The 22,956-nt window shown below is 33.9% G+C and overlaps 1 protein-coding gene across 4 annotated transcripts in view; it reads left to right on the top strand.

Moving 5' to 3' along the window:
• The window catches only part of NRDC (nardilysin convertase), a 93,548-nt gene that overhangs the window by 38,056 nt on the left and 32,536 nt on the right, over positions 1 to 22,956 (top strand). For all 4 annotated transcript variants that reach the window (XM_060089786.1, XM_060089785.1, XM_060089782.1 and 1 more), the window contains 7 exons: positions 7,810 to 7,883; positions 13,258 to 13,353; positions 14,682 to 14,804; positions 17,048 to 17,105; positions 18,867 to 18,940; positions 20,326 to 20,395; positions 22,776 to 22,853. In XM_060089786.1, the coding sequence (XP_059945769.1) occupies positions 7,810 to 7,883; positions 13,258 to 13,353; positions 14,682 to 14,804; positions 17,048 to 17,105; positions 18,867 to 18,940; positions 20,326 to 20,395; positions 22,776 to 22,853 (573 nt within the window). The remainder of the gene's footprint in view (positions 1 to 7,809; positions 7,884 to 13,257; positions 13,354 to 14,681; positions 14,805 to 17,047; positions 17,106 to 18,866; positions 18,941 to 20,325; positions 20,396 to 22,775; positions 22,854 to 22,956) is intronic.

Below are 22,956 nucleotides of genomic sequence, written 5' to 3'. Positions count from 1 at the left end.
GATAAAGGGTATCTGAATAACCCACAACTAACATCATACTAAATGGTGAAAGGTTGAAAGCATTTCCCCAAAGATTAGAATCAAGATATCAGCCCTGTCCACCTCTATTCAACATTGTAGTGGAGGTTTTAGCTAGAGCAGTTAGACATGAAAATGAAATAAAATCATGCAGATTCGAAAAGAAGTAAAACTATCTCTATTTGCAGATGGCATAATCTTGTACAGATGATTCTCATTATTTGTGGAGAATTCACCTACTCACTAAAATTTATTTGTAACTCCAAAATGAATACTTACAGTGCTTTTGTAGTCATTCAAGGACATGTGAAAAATTTGGGAAAAAATTTGAAAATTGTTGTGAAAAATTTGAGTTGCCTGACACACACCTTCTCAGCTGAGGTTGAAAAAGGCAACACTCTACCTTTTTGTTTCAGCTTTCATACAGAAGTGACCAGAGGATAAGGGACAGTACAATATAGTAAGAGAAACTCTGGCTCTGGAGCCAGTTCTATGGAGTTTGAGTCCCAACTCTGGTACCCACTGGGGAAGTGGCCTCAGGCAGTTTCCTTAACACTTCTGAACCTCATTCTCTCTTTTGTGAAATAAAGAAAAGAGAATCAACTAGAATGAGATACCTTTAGGATTTAAGATCATAATCTGTGTATGTGTATTACCCCTAGGACAGTCATTCAATACTCGCTAATTCAGCAGTCATGACAACTTTAGAAAACATAACTACCACAAATAATAGGAACTCATTGTATATGGATAATCCTAGAGTCCACAAATGAACTATTAGAGCTAATATCAAGTTCAACAAGGTTGCAGGATCAAGATCATTGTACAAAAATCAGTTGTATTTTTATACACTAGCAATGAAAAATACAAAAATGAAATTAAGAGAAAATTCCTTGTACAATAACATTAAAAAGAATAAAATACTTAGGAATAAATTTAACAGAAGAGGTGCAAGAGTTGTTTGTGGAAAGCCACAAAAGTTTTTTTGAAAGAACAAATTAAATTAATGGAAAGCCATCCCATGTTCATAGATTACAAGGCTTAATATTGTTAAGATGACAATACATCCCAAATTGGTCTACAGATTCAACTTAATCCTTATCAAAATTTCAGCTGTCTTTTTGGAAGAAATTGATGAGCTGATTCTAAAATTCATATAGAAAGGAAGAGACCAAGAATAGCCAAAATTATCTTGAAAAAGAACAAAGTTAAAGGACTCATATTCCCAGTTTCAAAACGTACTCAAATCTATAGTAATCAAGGCAACATGGTACTGGCATAAGAATAGACATATACTTCAGTGGAATAGAATTGAGGCTCCAGAAATAAACCATTACATTTATTGTCAGTTGCAAGGGTGCCAAGGCAATTCAATGGGAAAGAACAGTTCTTCAAAAAATGCTATGCGACAACTGGATATCCACATGCAAAAGAATGATGTTGGATCCTTTGTTCATACCATATACAAATATTAACAAATTGAGACATATGCTTAAGTGTAAGAGCAAAAACTATAAAATTCTAAAGAGAACATAGGCATAAATCTTTGTGACCTTGGACTTGGCAATAGTTTTTCAGATATGACATCAAAAGCAGAAGCAACAAAGGAAAAACTAGATAAACTGGTCTCCACTGAAATTAAACACTTTTTGCTTTAAAGGGTCCTATGAAGAAAGTGAAAAGACAACTCACAGAATGGAAGAAAATACTTACAAATCATCTATTTGCTAAGGTGCTAGTATCCAGAATATATATAAAACTTTTAGTCTCAACAATAAGAAAACAAATAACCCAGTTTTAAAATGGGCAAACGATTTGAATAGACATTTCTCCAAAGAAGATATTCAGGTGGCCAATAAGCACATGAAAATATGCTCAATAACTTAGTCACTAGGAAAATGAAAGTCAAAACTACAATGAAATACCACCTCACAGTGGTCAGAATCGCCATCATTAAAAAGTCAACAAATAATAAATGTTGGAGAAGGTATGGAGAAAAGGGAACCCTCTTATACTGTTGGTGGGAATATAAATTCCCACCAACTATGGAAAACATTATGGCAGTTCCTCAACAAACTAAAAATAGAGTTACCATATGATCCAGCAATCCCACTCCTGGGCATATATCCGGAAAAAACAAAAACTAATTTGAAAAGATACATGCACCCCAGTGTTCATAGCAGCTCTATTTACAGTAGCCAAGACATGGAAGCAACCTAAATGTCCATCTACAGATGAATGGATAAAGAAGATGTGGTATGTATATACAATGGAATATTACTCAGCCATAAAAAAGAATGAAACAATGCCATTTGCAGCAATATCATACTAAGTGAAGTAAGAGAAAGGCAAATACCATATGATATCACTTATATGTGGAATCTAAAACAGGACACAAATGAACATATCTATGAAACAGAAACAGACTCACAGACATAGAGAACAGACTTGTGGTTGCCAGGGGGTAGGAGGGCAGGGGAGGGAAGGATTGGGAGTTTGGGATTAGCAAATGCAAACTAGTATAAATAGAATGAATAAACAACAAGGTCCTACTTTATAGCACAGGGAACTATGTTCAATATCCTGTGATAAATCAGAATGGAAAAGAATATGTATAACTGAGTCACTGTGCTGTATGCAGAAATCAACACAACATTGTAAATCAACTATTCTTCAATTAAAAAAAACTTCAATGAGATACCACTTTGAAAAGAAGAACATTTACAATTATTGGTGAATGTGTGGATAAATTGGAACTTTCGTACATTGCTGGTGGTTCAGCTGTGTTAGAAAATGTAGTTAGAAAACTTCCTCAAAAGTTAAACATAGAGTTACCATATGACCCAAAAGTTCCACTCTTAGTATACATACTCTACAGAATTGAAAACATATATCTACACAAAAACTTCTACATGAGTGTTAGTAGCAGTGTTATATATAATAGGTCAAAAGTGGAAACAACCTAAATGTCAATCCACTGATGAATGGATAAAATGTAGCACATCCATACAAAGGAATATTACTTGGCAATAAGAAGGGAATGAAGTCCTGGTAAGTAATACAACATGAATGAATCTTGAAAACGTTATGCTAAGAGAAAGAGGCCAGATGCAGAAGGCCCCATAGTGTATGATTCCATTTATATGAAATGTCCAAAACAGGCAAATCCATAGAGACCAAAAGCAGATTAATGCTTGCCAGGGGCTGGAGGGATGAGGGAATGGGGAATGACCGTTAATGGGTACAGAGTTTATTTTTGTGTTAATGAAAATTTTCTGAAATTAGACAGTGGTAATGTTTACACAATTCTGTGAATGTAGTAAAATCCTTTTAATTATGTACTTTAAAAGGGCATTTTGTGGTATGTGAATTATTTCTCAGTAGAAACAATATGCATATGGTAGTTTCAAGAAAGCTAAATGTTGGTTTGAAAAAACTGACAAAATGGGTAAACATTTCATGAGACTGGTCAGGGAAAAAGAAGAGTATGTGCAAATATCAGGAATAGAAAAGAATTAAGACATAATGGCATATGTTGAAAATACAATAAGGTATTTTGAACAACCTATGCCAGTAAATGAAAAAGCTAGATGGTGTTCACAAATTCTTAGTAATATTATTTATAAAACCCACATAAGAGAAATTATAATTTAAAAGTTTTCATACTCTTATAATCATTAAAAAAATCAGTCAGTATTGAAAACTCTTCTCAAAAATAAACTTGTTTAGAGTTGTACAAAAAATTGAAGGAAGAAATAATTCCTCCCTCATTTATGAAGGTAGCATGACCTTGATTTAAGAAAGTATAATATAAGAAAAAATATAGACCAGATTCACAAACAGGCTGATATAGCAGTACTGAGTTGGGGTCATCTTAGAAGTATGAGGTAGGGTTAACAGAAAATCAGTGCTGTTCATCGCATTGTCAGATTGAAGGAGAAAAACCATGTCTCAGTATATGCAGAAAAAAATTACGTGATGAAATTCAGTATCTATTCACAAAGATGCTCTTAGCAAATAAGAGTATAAGGCAGCTTTCTCAATACGATATTTGATAGTTTAAACCAAACCTTATATTTAATGGTGAAACCTTGAAAGATTCCATGTTGAGATCAGGAACAAGACAGAGATACGGGTTGTGATCGCTTCTGTTCATTCTATTATATTAGGCAAGAAAGAAAAATAAGCAAAATACACAACTGTCAACGCATATGATATGATTGTGAACATAGAAAATCTAAAATCTTCTACATATAAAAATTAGTAACATTAACAGAATTGAGTAAGATAGCTTGATATGCAAAAATTAAAAATAATATGTTTAACATATAAAAGTACAACTTCTATGTATCAGCAACAGTTAGATATTAAAATTTTAAAAAAGTTTATAAAAGCTACCCAAATAATCAGACACTCAAGAATCATCCCAAAAATTATGTGTAAGACCTCTTCATGGAGAATATATTAAAATCTTATTGTGAGATATTTATAGAGACCTAAATAAATTGAGAGAAATGCTATTCATGGATTTGAAGCCTTGTTTTTTTGTTTTGTTTTGATTTTGGCCATGCTGCACGGCATGCAGGATCCTAGTTCCCCAACCAGGGATCGAACCTGTGCCCCCTGCATTGGAAGCTCCAGAGTCCTAACCACTGGACCACCAGGGAATTCCCTGAAGCCTTTTTTTTCTTTTAGTGACATTAATCTTCCTATTTAATGTACGGATTCAGTGATATTGCAACCATAATCTCAGAAGATTTACTTAGTCTTAAACAGACAAGCTAACTCTAAGATTTATAAGGAAATGCAGAGGGCTAAGTATAGCCAAGATACTTTTGAATTGGAAAAATAACAAGGTAGCAGGACTTGACCTACTAGATATTAAGATTTGTTTTGTAATTAGGACACTGGGGTGTTAGCAGAGGGCTAGACAAAGAGATGATGGAACAGAATATTTCTTGGAATGGAAGTAGACCAACACATATGTGGACACTTGATTTTTGATAGGAGCATTATGGAGCAGTGGTGAAAGGGCTTTTTAAAAAAATGATGCCGAGACAGTTGGGCTTCTATAAAGGCAAAACCAAAATTGACTTCCTATCTCACAACATGCACAAAAAAATCAATTCTATGTGGATTATAGACCAAAAAGTGAAAAGTACAATTAAAAGTTTTATAGATAAGCATGACTTTAGCCTTAGGTAAGGATTATCAAACAAGATGCAAAAACAAAACATAAAGAAAAATGATAGTACGTTACGTTCATCTAAAGATAACAGAGTATGAAAAAAAGCAAGTATAAAGTGGGAGAATATATTTGCAACACATGTAACTAACAGGACATATTTAGAATAACTACCAGAGATTTAATTATTAGATTATATATGTAATTGTATGTAACATAATTTATATATGATAATATATATCATATAAATGGATAATTATATATATTATTATGATCAGTAAGAAAAATACAACCCAATAGAAAAAAACCCTTAAACAGGCATTTTACCAGAGAAGAAATTCAAATTATTAATAAATATATAAAATGTTCAATCAGGAAAATGTAAATTAAAACCATTATGAGATTTAACTATCCTAAAAGTTGCAGAAAATTTTAGTCTGACAATACCAAGTGAGAGTGAGGTTGTAGAGGATTGGAGAATGATCTGATGCAAGTGTAGATTGGCACAATCACTTTGGAAAAGTTTGATTATTACCTAGTGATGTAGAACATATGATGCATATACTATTACCTAGGAGTTCCTTTCTTAGATATATATTTAGACAAACTTGTGCACATGTGCCGTGGTACATATTTATAAGAATGTTTATGGCAGCATTGTTTGTAATGGTTCAAACCCAGAACCAGCCCAAATGTCCACCAGCAGTAGAATGGATGAATAAATTCATGCAGTGGAATATTCTACTGCGATGAAAATAAATGATCCACAGCCACATGTAGCATCGTAAATGACTACTAAAAGGAGTGTTGAGTTAAATAAATCACGCAAAGAATACATACACTATATATCCATTTATATGAAGTTCAAAAATGAACCTATATTGTCTAGAACATGTATTCTTGGCAGGGTTCATACTGTTTCTTTTGGTGGCAAAAATTTGCCTTGGAGGTGAAAAAACATTTGATATTATAATGGTTTGTGGCCCTCCAAAGCTTAACCCTACCTGCAAAATCTTAGTGTTTGATTTCTTTTTGAGTTTTCTCAAGTATCACATGAACACCATTTACTCTGACATTGAGTTTGTGGAAGATATGCAGAGCGTCTGCAAGGTCAGGGGTACAAAATTGTGGTGGATAGATGGTTGGAGGGCTTTCAAATGACTGATCTTGAAGTCATCACTAGAGGTGGTCTGTGTGTGTTAGTTGGTTGCCATTGGCTGCCTTGTGGATGTTATGTTTGATCCTCTCTCTGCTTTTGTGTGTGACTTTGATTTTTAGAATTAAATAAAAATATTCTGTTTTATTATTTAGTTCAACAAAAGTTATTCAACCCTTCATTAGTTATACTAAGTACTGACAAGAAAAAAATGTCAGTAATATTTTAATGAGTATCTAGTAGCTAATTAAATTAAAAGTTTCTTCTCAGAGCAAGCAAAAGTTCAAAGTTTATTAAATATTGTAGGAAATTAATTTTTTCAATGTGTTTTGTTGGAAAAATGAATTTTAATTTTTTAAAAACTTGATTGCATTGCTGTTATTATATAAATTGTTAATTTGCATATGTAATTTGATGTATCACAATTTATATAAGGAATATATTACATTAAACAGCAAATACAGTTATAAAATTAAGTGAAATACTAGTAGCCTTTAAAATTTTAACTTGGGATTTCCCTGGTGGCGCAGTGGTTAAGAATCTGCCTGCCAATGCAGGGAACACGGGTTCAATCCCTGGTCTGAGAGGATCCCACATTCTGTGGAGCAACTAAGCCTGTGCACCACAAGTACTGAACCTGCGCTCTATAGCCAGCGAGCCACAACTCCTGAGCCCGCGTGCCACAACTACTGAAGCCCGTGCGCCTAGAGCCCGTGCTCCGCAACAAGAGAAGCCACTGCAATGAGAAGCCCGCGCATCGCAACGAAGAGTAGCCCCCGCTCGCCGCAACTAGAGAAAGCCCACGTGCAGCACCGAAGACCCAACGCGGCCAAAAATAAATTAATTAATTAAAAAAATTTTTAACATAAAAAATTAAAAAAAGTAGGCCTCAGATACTTTTTATTTATAAAATCACAGATACACATAAAATATGTAAACAGATTGTGTATGTGTGTAAAAATGTCATAGGGGAGTGATTAGAAGAAAATTCTGAAAAGACTACTTAGGGTTGATAATGGGAAAAAAAAGATCAAGAAACACCAGCCTAGAAATACATATATATGTGGTAAAGCTATCAAGAAAAGCAGAGAAGTGATTCCCGTAACATTCATGATATTAACTCTGAGGATAAGGTGGGTGCTGGGTTCTTCTAGAGTTCTGACAGTGGTCTATTTCTTGATCTGAGTGGTGGCCACTCAGGTGTTTACCGTATAGTCTATATGCCCGTGTTTTATATATAATACTTTTTGTATGGGTATTATATTTCATAATAGAAAAAAGGTAGTTTGTAGACATTAAAATCTAGAAATGCTGTGTATTGTTTAGGTTTTATATGCACGATTATGAACTAAATCTCCATCTTAGTAAAGCTTCTTAATTAAAAAAGTAGATGTTGACTGATGAAAAACTTTTACCAAACAGTTTTTTTTTTTTTTTTTTTTTTTTTCAGATGGGCCCAGTTCTTCATCCATCCACTAATGATCAGAGATGCAATTGACCGGGAAGTTGAAGCTGTTGATAGTGGTAAGTGCTTTATGTCTTGCTGCTTTTTCCTTCATTGATCCAGTCGTTTAGCACACTTATCATTCTTTGTCACTCTTTTTTTTTTTTTTTTTTTTTTTTTGCGGTACGCGGGCCTCTCACTGCTGTGGCCCTTCCCGTTGTGGAGCACAGGCTCCGGACGCGCAGGCTCAGCGGCCATGGCTTACGGGCCCAGCCGCTCCGCGGCATGTGGGATCTTCCCGGACCGGGGCACGAACCCATGTCCCCTGCATCGGCAGGCAGACTCTCAACCACTGCGCCACCAGGGAAGCCCTCTTTGTCACTCTTTATATTATAAAGGGCTAAGTTAAAATAGATATGTCATATTTATTCCTGAAGCCATTAAATGTCTAATTCAGTATATATTTGAAATAAGTCAAAGAATGGTAGATTTTCAATTTTTCAGCCTTTATTTTTTGAGGGTTTTACCACAGTGACTGACCTTTTGCAGGGTAAGAGCCTAATTCTTAAAGCTAATCACTGGGTGTTAAAACTTAAAAGTTCACATACTCTTTTTGTATGAAGAGGTATTTCCTCTGAGGCTTTATTTTAAGCACCATCCTGATATTTAAATAGCTTATTTTTTGTTGCCTCTGTGTGTCAGTGCTTTGTGGGTTGAGTTTCTGTAGTTCCAAAAACAATCGTGATATGTTTATGGATGAAGAAACTAAACTCCTGAACAGGAAATGCATTTAATTTTACTTTTTGACAGTTTTTTTTATCTTTGTGATTTAAATATTAAAGACTGTAAGGAAGGCTGTGTGTCTCTATAGGGTGCAGGTTCATTAGAGAACTGTGCTGCACATATCCCTTAATTACAGAGTACCAGTAAATAGCACCACTGCAGATTAACCCTGCTTCCTTATTTTAGTATTAGAAACATGTAACAGTAGACTTGGGATTTCTAGTTCACATAGGTTAGGGTTGGCTTGCATAGCTGAAGAGGCCAGGTCTCTGTACTAGTTCTTCCCTTTGTAGCATTTTCCCTCTTGGCTTGATTGTCTAGTTCTAATAATCACTTATTGCATTCACTAGGCTGAATAAACTGAAGATGGCTGGAAAGAACTGTCTTGAAGTCAGCAAACTGTGTTTTACTTATAGAAATGTCACTAACTGTGGCCCTCAATTTATTTGTAAAAGAGGGTGGAATGGAGTTAGATTCCTCCTAGTTCTAGTAGCTTCTTATAATCAAGGATTTATTTTCTTCATTTTTGTTACTTGCCTACCCACAGTGTCTGTTTTTTCATAGGCCCAGATAAGTATTTGTTGAATACAAGAAAAACCAAAATAACTAAGGAAAACTCCAAAAGCCTTCCCTACTTTTTGGGACCTAGGAACTATATTCTGTGTCTTTAATTCTTTCAAGTGTGTTTTTCTTTATACAGTTTCTAGAGTGGGTCGAAATTGGCATTTAAAAGGTTAGACGTCTAGGGAATTCCATGGCAGTCCAGTGGTAGGATTCAGCGCTTTACTGCTAGGGCCCACGTTCAATCCGTGGTCGGCAAACTAAGATCTCGCAAGCTGTGCGGTGCGGCCAAAAAAGAAAGATTAAACGTCTAATTTAATTTTAAAAGTTAATTCAGAATATATTTTATTATATTTTGAATATTATACAGAAATATATATATATATATACATACATATGTGATATATGATATGTACACACACACTCAAATACAATAAGTAGTTTTGGTTTAAGATGAACTTAAGCTAAAGGCTCTGTTTTTTTGTTTGTTTTTGATGATAGGAGACCTAGATTTCAATTTGTGATCTGATATAAATAGGTATATATCATTAGTTACTTAACCTTCTAAGTATGAAGGATTTACTTGAGATTAGGGAGATGGGAGAGGTCTTAAATTTTAACTGGTGTAATAAACTAGTATTCATTAGCCAGTTTTGTTTTTTAGCATACTGTTTATGATATATTATTCTTTTATTTGCATTTATAAGACATCAGAAAATTATAAATAAGACAAGAGCTAAGTTTAGATTCTATGAACATACAACAAGATCATTTGGAGACTCAATATTTATACATTGATAGATGTTGGTATTTATTGTGAACACAGCATAAATTTATCTTGGCTAAAACCACAAAATGTTTAACAGTTTTACATGCTAACGTGTATAGTATGCAGACCATTAAGAGTTAACAGCTCTAGGCCAGGTCTAAGTCAGTATTATATTCATACATCTTAGCTTTTCTTTTTTCCAAAATCAATATCTGCAAATAATGAGATCTATTTTTGAAAGCTCAATAATCAGATGTTATTTTCTTCTACTCAGATGTGATAGTCTTTATTCTATCATTCTCATCTCATTCGCATGTTTTTAGTTGCCTGCATGCTTGGATGGCCCATTCAGTGTGAGAGGAGTTGAAAGGAAGTTCAGCTAACCTGGTAGATTCATCTTTTCATTTTCTTTATCATTTATTCCTCTCCACCTGCTTATGGAAGAGATTCTTTCCTGAGTTTTTAATTTATTATCTTGTTTTACCTTCATTACTTTATCACCGTGTCCTGCATTGACAATCTGTTTTTGGTCTGTTCTTTCAGTGGAGTGGTTATACACACAAATTTATAAGCATTTATTTGCACAATGCAGATAGGTCTGTTCAGTGTTTTATAATTTTCTTGAATACATTTAATCACAGAAGCTCATAAATGTCCACAGGGCAGGTTTTAAAATGGGATTAACTTATTGCTAAAAGAAGATTATAGAGAAAAAAAATTATTTTTAATGATTAGCTCTTTATTTTAATGATTGTTCGTACTTTTACATAAGCATGTTTAATTGCCTGCATATTTTACCCTAGTAATTGAGACTGAGGATATAGCCAAAGCCTTTTTTTATATAATCAAGTGGTTGAGTGTGTTCTCTAAGTGTTCAGTATTTATACTCTATTTTTATCAGTTGTAGGAGGTACTAAATCACTTTTTGTAGGTATGTTTATATATCTGCTCCATTAGTTTTCTGTTGCTGCTGTAACAAATTACCAGAAACTCAGGCTTAAAATAACAACAGATTTATTTTCTTAAACTTTTGGAGGTCAGAAGTCTAAAATATTTCCTCAGGGCTGCATTCCTTTTGGAACCTGCAAGGGAGAATCTGTTTCCTTGCCTTTTCCACCTTCTAGATACCACCTACTTTCCTAGACTATGGCTCCTTTCACTATCTGAAGAGCCATGGGTGTAGAATCTTCTTTGCTATCTGACTTTTGCTTCTGTCTTTATATCTTCTGTCTTTGATCCTCTTACCTCTCTCTTTTAAGGACCCTATGATTACATTGGGACCCAGATAATCCAGGATAATCTCCCCTTCTCAAGATCCTTAATTTAATCACACTGCAAAGTTCCTTTTACCACATAAGGTAACACATTCACAGGTTTTGGAGATTAAGATGTGGCCATCTTTGGGAGCCATTATTCAGCCTGTCACCTTAGTAATGGAATTGTTTCTTCTGTGTTAGAGCCATATCTTCATAATTTTTACAGCAATTTTAAAAATTTACTCTGTTGAAGCTATGTATATATTTTTTACTACATATGTTTTCCAGGTATGGAAATTAAAAATGTATATATTTTTTACTGTCTCATCTTTGATTTAGACTTTATGGCTTATAACTGAAGTATTTTAGTGAATATACTTTTGCTTCTTTCCATCTCTTCTGTCACCACTTTAGTTTCCACTCTCTTTACCAAGTATAACAGTGATGGCCTCTAATCAGTTTCCCTGTCTATACTTTTGCTTCCACATTTACCACCAGAATGAACTTAGTGAAGTCCAGATCTGATATTGTTACTCTCCTTATTAAACATTTGTAACGCCTTACCATTACTCCTATGATAAAAAAAATAGCTAACTTTTTTTTTTTTTTTTTTTTTTTTTTGCGGTATGTGGGCCTCTCACTGTTGTGGCCTCTCCCGTTGCGGAGCACAGGCTCCGGACGTGCAGGCTCAATGGCCATGGCTCACAGGCCCAGCCGCTCCGCGGCATGTGGGATCTTCCCGGACAGGGGCACGAACCCGTGTCCCCTGCATTGGCAGGCGGACTCTCAAGCACTGCGCCACCAGGGAAGCCCCAAATAAAATAGCTAACATTTATTGAGCACTTATTATGTGCATTGTTATGATTATTACCTCCATTATCCTTATTTAACGTACAATGAAACTGAGGCTTAGAAGCGCTCTTTCAAAAATTGTTTCGTAACTCTTCAGCCTGATATCTTGCCTCTGCTTTGATTCTGAACCTTCTACCTCCAGCAGCTAGTTTTAGTAGTACCTGCTGCATGATGTTCAGTAAATATTTGTTGAAGGAATATATCTTATTTAATTCTTATAAGAATCCTGTGAGCTAGGTACTTGTAACTCCATTCTATAGATGAAAAATAGAATCAGGGAAGTTAGATAACTTTCTCAAGGTTGTATAGCTTAGTAAATGGCAGAACTTGGATTCTAGCCAAGATACTTCTGACTTCAAAGTGATTGTTTTTAACCATTAATACTTTATTACCAACACAGTTGGCTTTGGAGGAGATTTAAACAATATATATGACAAAGTTCCCAGACAATAAGGAGTTTGATTTAACATTTTCTTGGCACTTTCATCAGTAAGATCTTGGACATAGCATCTGTTGACTGAAAAAAAAATGCACAACCTAAAAGTTGAGAGTTAGGTTTTATTTGGCGGATTTTCTGAGGACTTCAAGCCTGGGACACAGCATCTCAGATAACGCTGAGAAAACTGTTCCAAAGAGGCAAGGTGGGGAGCTAGGATATATAGGATTTTTTTTGCAACAAAAGGCCAGGTAGTCGGAACATCAGAAGATTACTGTTAATAAAAGAAACCGCGATATCTCAAGTTAAGGAATTTAGCGCTTTTCTATGTACAGGAAGATGCAAGAGTCTGGGCTCACTGAAATCATTCCTTTGATAGGCACCGCAGCTATCTGGGTCCAGTATCCTATGTTTTCTCATCCTGAGCTTCCTGAGGGCACACCATCCCTGTGGCTGTAATGTGATGGCTTGATGGCTGCAACATCTTTTGTTTACTGATGTGGCAGGCAATACTTTAGTTTTCACAATAATAACCTTCAGATTATTAACTGCCTGTTTCATTTGAAAATAAGGGAAAATCTCTAGAAAGGTGAATTGACTACCCAAAGTTAGAGAATGTGTTAAGTCATAGAACTTGTCCTAGATCATTGATTTCCCTGCTTCAGTCTTACTACACTTTATTCATAAAATTAATTTTTGTTACTTCCTTACTTTCAGTTCTTTAAACTTGAATTTCCAGATAATAAAGCAAGATACTGAATTTCATTTTATTAAAAGTGTTTCCTTAAAACTGACAGAATATCAACTTGCAAGACCCTCTGATGCAAACAGAAAGGAAATGTTGTTTGGAAGCCTTGCTAGACCTGGACATCCTATGGGGAAATTTTTTTGGGGTAAGATACTAAATACTTCATCTATTTCATGTTTTCTAGTTAAGGAAGATAGAGAGTATGAAAAGTTTATAAAGAATGGAAAGCTATAAAGGTAGGGTAGCTAGGTACCTTTTACCTTTTAGGGTAGGTAGGAAGCTTTTCAAATAGAAAGTAGTTCAGCATGCCTATATTTGGTTCTCTAACATTGGATATATGAGGAATAGCACCTAACATTTTGTGAATGTTTTCTGGGTGTCAGATGCTCTGCTAACACTACATGAATTATCCCATTCAGTCATCATAACAATGTTACAAGCTTGGTACCATTATAATCTCCATTTAAAGATAAAGAAACAGGCTCAGAGAAGTTAATTTTCTTAAATATGATAGTGGTGGATGTGGGATTTGAACCTCTGTTTATCTGCTTATAAAGTGTGTGCTCTTCCCCAACCTGACATTTCCAATTAGCAACAGAGTTTCAGCAATAATTACTCTAGTAGTTTTTGAGCTGTGACCTAATTTTGTTTAATTGTTAAGCTGTTTAAATGGTATCTGGTTTTTCATAATGACTTTTTCTTAGTGTTAGAATTCAGTTATTATGGCTTTTTCTTAGTGTTAGAATTCAGTTATTATAGCCGTATATTAATCCTCTTGACCACAGAGTAGAATCTGGAATGAGTTGATCTAAATGGTACTTCATTCAAAGGATGATTTGCTTGTTTGCTTGTTTGTACGGTTATATTCACTTTGTATGTCATCCTTGCTTTATGTGGTTTATTTATTTTTTTTTTTTTTTTTTTTTTTTTTTTTTTGCGGTATGCGGGCCTCTCACTGTTGTGGCCTCCCCCGTTGCGGAGCACAGGCTCCGGACGCGCAGGCTCCGGACGCGCAGGCTCAGCGGCCATGGCTCACGGGCCCAGCCGCTCCGCGGCATATGGGATCCTCCCAGACCGGGGCACGAACCCGTATCCCCTGCATCGGCAGGCGGACTCTCAACCACTTGCGCCACCAGGGAGGCCCTATGTGGTTTATTTTTAAGAATCATACAGAATATTACTAAAATAATTTAGAGATAAAACCAAATAGTAGACTAATTATTAAGAAAGGAAGCTTAAGGCAATTATTGTTGTTAAGGTATTGCCAACTAGAGATTAATTCCTTATGTGTTAAAATATACTTTGAAATTGTTTCTTGTGAATTTTTGTCTTATTATTATTATTATGCACTGTTTCAGTATTTTGAGTCACTTGGGTTATTTCATTCATTAAATATAGTAGCAAAGGATGCATTGTCAGTGTGGAGACTTAATAAACTTAGTTATTTCTATAATCTTTTCCATCTTTTTATAGGAAACGCTGAGACTCTCAAACATGAACCAAAAAGAAATAATATTGATACACATGCTAGATTGAGAGAATTCTGGATGCATTACTATTCTGCTCATTACATGACTTTAGTGGTTCAATCCAAAGGTAATATTGTCTACTATGGCCCTTAGAATTATTTGGAAGTAGTGCTTTCTTAGGATTTGTCTGTCGTATCAATGTTGCAGTGCACTGTTAATTTACAATACTTTAGTGCTTGATCCTAATATGAACTAAAGAAAATCAGAATTTGAAGAGGCAAAGCTCAGGGAAGCACAAAATCATCTGATTCTCAGGCAAATGTTTTTTCTTTTATAGACATAGGTCTTAACTCCAGGCTAGTCTGTGAGTATATTAATGTACTGATTGATCACGAACTGTTTTTTCTTTTTTAATAAACTTACTTACTTACTTACTTACTTACTTATTTATTTATGGCTGTGTTGGGTCTTCATTGCTGCGTGCAGGCTTTCTCTTGTTGTGGTGAGCGGGGGCGATTCTTTGTTGCAGTTTGCGGACTTCTAATTGCGATGCCTTCTCTTTGTTGCGGAGTATGGGCTCTGGGTGCATGGGCTTCAGTAGTTGTGGCACAGGGGCTCAGTAGTTGTGGCACATGGGCTTAGTTTGCTCTGCAGCATGTGAGATCTTCCCAGACCAGGGCTTGAACCCGTGTCCCCTGCATTGGGCAGGCAGATTCTTAACCACTGCACCACCAGGGAAGTCCCGTGAGTTGGTCTTTTAAGCCACATTTGGCTGCTGCCTCTGTTATCTCCGGTTTTGCATTTAATCTGTATGAATCATAAACTCTTAAAGGGCACAGTGTTTGTCTTTTCATCCTTACATAGGGTTCAGTAAAATGGCATGATTAATTGAAGTCTGTCATGGTGACGCTAGCAGAAGTATCTTAAATGTAATAATACTGGTCAATACCTCTACTCTTTTCCTTCTTTTATCATTACTGAAAATAATGTGTCAACTTTTCTCATTAAAGAAATCATAATACCTTTCTTTTGTTTTCTTTATATTTTAATCTCCTTAGGCTGTTTTTCAAAGTCAGTCATTTGCTGAACTATTCATTTTGATATATCAATACCTTATAGTTTGTATATTTCTTTTTGAAAAACTAATCCTCTCACTCTAATGTGATTCTCCTTTTTATAAAATTTTGCTCTCTTATTGTCAAAATTAAGATCAGAGCTGACTTGGCACTTAATTATAAAATATTTTTGTGTTTAGGATCAAAATTAGTCCACTAAAGTTAACTTTGAACATAAAGCTACAGACATGGTATGGCACTCAAACTACAAATGTGCTTCTAGATTCCTTTTACAGCATTTATTAAAATAGGCAATTCTATATTTGGTATGTAATATTAATTTGAAATTTTTAATTAATTTTTGTTTTCAAATCTGTCATGAACATGCATTTTTCTTCAACTAGGTATTGATTCTTTTTCATTCTCTTCTTCGGTGATAACAAATATGAGCATATTAACGCTTGTTGCAGATTTCTGAAATAAGCCCCACGTGTTTGATTAGAAAACCTTGTCCAATCTAGAGTCAGTTGATTTCGGAGCTTCAGCATTTATTATATCATTTAAGAGTTAAATATCAGTATAAATAGTATAGAGTAAATTCAGAACTTGATTAGTCTAATTTGCATCTTGTATTTATATACTGGGGCATCTCTTTTGAGAATTAATGAAAGTCATGTAGCTGGTGAGACTAACAAATACTATCCAGTGATGGTAATGAGTCACTGGGATAAAGCTAAAAGGTTTCCTTTTTCATTTATTCATTTATTTCATTCATTCCTATTTTACTAGAAATTTCAGAAGAATTTCTTTTGAAATATAAGAAAAGAATCAAAAGAAGATAGAAATCATATCAGCCTAAGAAGACATATATTAAAACCACAGCAAGTGTAAATTAATGTAAAGTAAATGGAGTATAATAGTACTGATGAGCTGCTGAGAAGGGTAGTGTAGGTTAGTTAAGAGAAACCTTCCTAGAGGAAGTAAGTTTTGGAATGGGGTAAGAGGATGATTGATGTATTTTGATCTCTTGGTCCTTCATCTAGCCTAATGATAAACAAAAACTTTTTTTTTCTACTTGTGTGTTTTTTCTAACTTCACCAGGGAGAAAGAATAAAGGAGTCTTAACAAAATTATATGTGTCTCAAGGTTTTCTTAAATATTATTTTTCCTATTACTGATTAAGGAGTGGCAAGTTTTGCCCAAATTAAAGTATTCCTTTGTTTTATAGCTAAAGATCTGTGAGAAATATAATTGCATTTCTACCTTTAATAACAACACTGCCTTTCCCTGTCTCCTTCCTGCCCTCTCCACGAAGAAACACTGGATACTTTAGAAAAGTGGGTGACTGAAATCTTCTCTCAGATACCAAACAAGTAAGACATTTATTTTCATAAATCATACACCTATAGAGTTAAAGAGGCTAAAGTTAAAGAGTTAAAGATTCATATCTTCCTGTATGAATCCCAGAGGTTTTTGCTTTTAGTTTATTTTTTTAAAAACAGGTGATTATATTAAGAACTAAAGTAGTTTAGCAAGATTGCACAGCCTTTGAGTGGGAAAACTAAGATAACCAAAGTTTCCATAGTTTCTGTAGTTCAGAACTTATAATCTTGTAAACTTATAATAAGCAGTAACTCTGAAGAATTTGTGCCTCCTTTTACATTTATTCAGAGATTTTCTGTTACTGTGTACAGTGCTTGAAATTATGATATGAAAGCAAATATTGTATTGAGAGGTAGCATATACATATACGTATCCCCTGCCTCAGAACAAATTAAGTTCTGAAGGTTTGTTTTTTAAGTCAGTTGTTTGGAACTTGGAATGCTTTTTCCCCATAAACGAAATAATCTTGTAGTTGATGACTGACTTTACATATTGCCTGAAAAGCCTATTGCATATATTGTAGTTGAATCAAATTGCCTTTTATTAGAAATTGGATGTAGGGTTCTAGTTCAGAAAGCTACTATTTTTTTGTCCACCTCAAATTCATCAAAATAATATAAATATTTAAAAGATACTTTATTGTTACATTTTTTTGTTACAAAGAATACAGAAAATTTAATTCTCAAGCAAAGTGTCTCTTCCCACTCTTAGCAGTTTGCATTTTAGTAAACTAAATGAAATCGGATTATTTTTTCTTGCATCAGGTGAGTAAGCTAGACTCTTTCCAGTTCTTCATTCCAAGACAATTTGTTTTAAATTTATGAAAGAAAAATTAGCTTTAAAAATGTTGGAATAATTTGTAATAACAACAGATTGGTTATTATTATCTTGGCTTTATGTAAACTTCTGTTGATAATTAGCGATACTTTTAAGTATGCTAATTAAGATAATGAAAGCCATGCCAAAGTTATGGGGTTGTTTAATTTGTTTTTGTTTGTTTGTTTTGATAAGAAATGAGTATTAGCTATGGAAATGTCAAATGGCAGATTGAAATGTGTTTCACTGTGAAACTTTACTAATAAAATCAGAGGTATATTGAATAAAGGGATTCATTAGGTCTTGTCAATCAATTCCTAATAAGAATTTTAAATTAAAAAAATGCTTTTACATATTATTCACTAAGAACTTTGGTTCCTTAATCAGATGGGTTAAAAAGTGTTCTAGGTAATTAATACTGATTCATACTGACCATGTTTTAGAAGAAATATTAGTTACAATATATTCAGCCAGGTGGGAAGCCTCTAGAAGGAAGAGTCCAAGTTTTTCAAATACCACAGTGCCTAATATTGTACTTTATATGTTAAGAATCTCTCCATGTATATTTCTTGGATTAAAAATATATCTCTAGTGTAAGTTTTCTTTCTGAAATGGCTTTGTATTAAGAGGAGAACTGAAGTTGGATGGGGCTGATAGAGACAGTAAATATTGGGATGGGAGGTCCCTTCAATTCATTGTTTCCTGTCTCCTGTGAGTTTTAAAAGTATTTGAGTCATTGGGGCTGAGGTTAAGAATAGTTTGTGTAGTTCAGGATTTTGTGGCTTTGTTGCCATCTATACGCTTATGCCTAGAATGCTTTTCAGCCAGGAGTATGTAGAATAGACTATAAAAACCTATCAGTTTAGGCATCCCTAAAGATACTGCTTATAAAGGCTTTTGCCAATTAAATTTTAATGTATTTGTTTTATTTTCAGTGGGTTACCCAAACCAAACTTTGGCCATTTAACGGATCCATTTGACACACCAGCATTTAACAAACTTTATAGAGGTTCGTGAACCAAAGGTTTAAAACTGTTTGAAATAACTTTAGCACATTCTCTAAAACTTAACTGAGGCTGCCAATTTTCTTTGAAAATGAGAATACAACAGAAAGTACAGCTGGATTGGAAAGGGAGTAGTAGACAGTGGAAATCCAACTAGTGACAGATAGCAGGCCACTAACTAGTAGCAGTTTCATTGGCTTGGCACCTTAATGCTACTTGAGTCTGTTTCATGCTTTCTCCCTATTTTCTTCTTGTTCCCTTTTGTTCTTGGTTTTTTGTTTCTTTCCTAATTTGTTTTTATCTATATTATGCTCTTTTTTGCCTTTAAAAGAGAAAAATAGAGGATGGGAAAATACTTTGGAAATAATTTCCTTTTATCTTTATTATAAAACCAATTTTTGTTAAATGAAGGCAAATTTAGTGTAAAAAAAAATGGGTGGGGGGAGTTACCCTTAAATCTTACCATCCAGAGAAGTGGTTTTGGCAGATTTCCTTTTGAGTTTCTGTAGGTATATTTTCTTAATGTAGTTGAGATTATAAAGTATATACACTCTATCTCTTGCTTATTTCAGTTAATATTATATCTGTAATAACTGCCCAATTAGCCATCACATGGTTATGCTATAACTTACTTAACAGTTTGCCCATAGTGAATACTGCAGAAACATTGCTAATTCACCATTTTTCTTTCTTTGCTCTTTTTATCATGGCAGATTTTTTTCTTTCTCCTAATTGCCTAGTTATTCCTTTCTTCTCCTTCACTCCACTGCCAGTCTCTTTCCTCTTCCCTTTCTCTGACCAATGACTTTTGTCACACTCTTTATCTGCTGCTGGCTCCATTTTATCTAAGCTGACTCTTCCCAGAGACAACTTATTTTTGGTTGTATTCTTCCTGGCTGTAGATTTTCTCTTCAAAGAATCATAGAAGAATGGGAAGCACTGGGAAGAATCTTAGAGTTACTTCAGCCTACCCCACTTATCATACCATAACAGATTCAGAATGAGTTAAATGCAAGTGGTTTTCTCAAGGTCGTATAAACACAGATAGCAAGATAGTAGTAGGGCTGGATTTCAGCCATGGGTCTCCTGACTCCTAGTCCTGTACCCGTTCTTGCAAGAAGGGATCCATCTTTAGGGGCTTGCCTATTTTCATAGTTCTTTTATCCATGCTTTCTCTATCTGTGAAACCAAATAGAAAAGAAATTTACAAAACTTGCATTATTCAAATTGGAAAATTGGCAACTTGAAATAATAATTGCATTATATTTAACTTTCCCATGCTTATTGGAGGATGAAATATATTGAATTTTAAAAAATTTCATGTAACATAGTATATATAAGTTATAGAGAAACACTTATATCTGTTCTTCTGAAATATATTTTTGTTCAGTTGTTCCAATCAGAAAAATTCACGCTCTGACCATCACATGGGCACTTCCCCCTCAACAGCAACATTACAGGTAAGAGTTCAAAGGCAAATTTACTCCACTAGATACTGAGAATCATATTTTAAAAGCATACTGAATGGTTTAAATTTGGGCATTCCGGATTTATAAACACAGGTAACATGGTAAACTAGGACCTCACTACTCCTGGATTGTTGAGCCTTTGCTATATATTTTAATGTCTTCTTGGGTATAAAAGCTAGAGTTTTCTTATAACTAGTTGCCTTTCCTGAGTCTTTGAAGTTAAGTATCTTAGTGTGAATGCTAACTTTTGTAATTATTTTCTTTAGCACTTGAGTACAAATATATGTTAGCTTATGCTTTATTTGTCAGTGGTGGCCGTTTAGTTTGATCTTGTCAAAAGTAAAGTTAAATAATTTTGAGCCTAAAATACAACTACAGCATAAATCTCAAGGACCTACTTGAGTTGGGAATGAGTTAGGTCAGATTTTTAGAAATTAGGAAAACACTTCAATTTATTTATATAATTATTTTACATGAGCAATATACATGGGCTAAGAAGTTCCTTAAAGATAAGGATCAGTCAATGGCTACAAATGCTTTTCTCATTAGAAATAAATGCTAATGAACTGATAAAAATTTAACTTAAGTTTCCAAAACTAACCAACAAAACAAACCCAAGAAGAGACACACACAAGCAGAAGGAAAGAAAAGTAATGTGTATTGCTTTAAGCTCAGTAAAAAATGCTTTTAACAGTCAAGTCCCATGAAGTTAACAAGAACAGTATGCCTCCAGTGAGAAAGCAGAGAACGTGTGTATTGTCTACTTACTTTTTTTTAGTGCAAGGATAATATAGGAAAAAGTAATGTCCATTGGTTGTATAGTTACGTTAGAGTATCCCAAAAAGTGTTAAAATGATTACATGCATATTTAAAAGTTTATTCCATTTGTTTTAAATTTTTATTATAAAAGTAAGATGCTTGTAAAATGTTGAGGACAAAAGAGTATTAAGTAAAAAGTAAAGCTCTGCTTCTCCTCTGTCCTCAAAGATATGCCCAACATTAATAGTTCCATATATATCCTTCAGATATTAAAATAATGAATATAAAACATATCTTTTTTAATGGAAATGGAATTATACTATGTATTACCATTTTTCCCATTTTTTGCATTTCTTGTTAATTAACAAAGCCTTGTTTATCTTCTGCCTGATTACTAAGGTAATTCATTGTAGAAATCTTGAAAACTACTGAAAAGTAGAAAAAAAGTCATCCATGATTCTGTTTTCCAAAGACTGTTACCATTTCTGTATGTTTTGATCCAGTTATTATTATTTTTTTAATGAACTGTATATTTGTTTTAACCTGATGTTTATCCCAAATATGTGAACTCCCACTAAATTAGCTTTTGGGGGAACGATTTTTTTTTTTTACAAAGAAGCAAGTGTTTCTCCCTCCAGAGTTACCAAATACAGTACAATTAGATTTGGTCACATGCAAATGTTATATATTCAACTGGGTTCATTCTTTAACTGATTTTCTCCTCTATATCAGTTTTAGGATAGATGAAATCTAAAATATGTCATTCATATTTTATGTTTTTTTCAAATTCATATTTTAAACAGTGACTTTTAAGAGTTTACTGAGTATAATTCTATAAACTAAGTTTAAAATTTAAGAATGTTTAGATTTCCTAGCTTGACTTCTCTGTATATTTTTGGTAGGAATATATTCCCAAAATTATAGTAGAAGCCAGTGGGAAAAGATGATGTGAATAACACATAAACAACTACTCAGACTATTGATGTATATTATTATATAAGGTATTTTTTACACCTGTTATTGCATTTTCATGAAAAGCCTATGAGTAAGTAGTTAGGCAAGTAGAGAGAAAAACAAAATAGAGTGAGATTGTCTTTTGCTCAAGATCATGCACTTACTTAAAGGAATAACTAAAACTACAAGCTAGATTTTCTGACCCATAAAGCAACACATTTCAGTTTACCACAGAGCCTGATGCAATGCCGAAAGCTTTTAAGGATACAGAATGATTCGTATCTGCATCAGATTCTAAAATGGTAAAGAATCTATATTATTTCTATTTTGGGTGAAAAAATAATGAAAGATTTTACCATGAAAAGAAGTAAGATTGGTATCCAAAAGAAAAAGTAGTATCCAAAAGAATTCTTAAATTTTGGAATATTTGTACTTATTCAGTGATTTCAGATGAAGAAGTTAAATTTCACCATGTTTTCTGTTTTTATCTGGCTGCTGTCAAATTAATGATAGTTTCATATTTAGTAGAATTTATGTGAAAATAAGTTTGTAATCACATTCTCAAATATCAATCTCAGAAGTAAGATTTTCTAAAGTAAAATTAATGTATTTATACCTTAATTTTTAAAAATTTCTGACCTTAACATTTTTTTTAAAGGGTGAAGCCGCTTCATTATATCTCTTGGCTGGTTGGACATGAAGGCAAAGGCAGCATTCTTTCTTACCTTAGAAAAAAGCAAGTATTTAATTAATAAGTATTTTCAGTGTAGCAATCTCTGAAAAATAATGGACAAGTGTTATATAACCCATTCTTTTCTTTTTTTGCTTTGTCTGCCAGG

The sequence above is a fragment of the Mesoplodon densirostris genome, chromosome 2 (genome assembly GCF_025265405.1).
Source record: "Mesoplodon densirostris isolate mMesDen1 chromosome 2, mMesDen1 primary haplotype, whole genome shotgun sequence".
Classification (NCBI taxonomy): Eukaryota; Metazoa; Chordata; class Mammalia; order Artiodactyla; family Ziphiidae; genus Mesoplodon; species Mesoplodon densirostris.
This window is presented reverse-complemented; position numbering and strand designations above follow the sequence as displayed.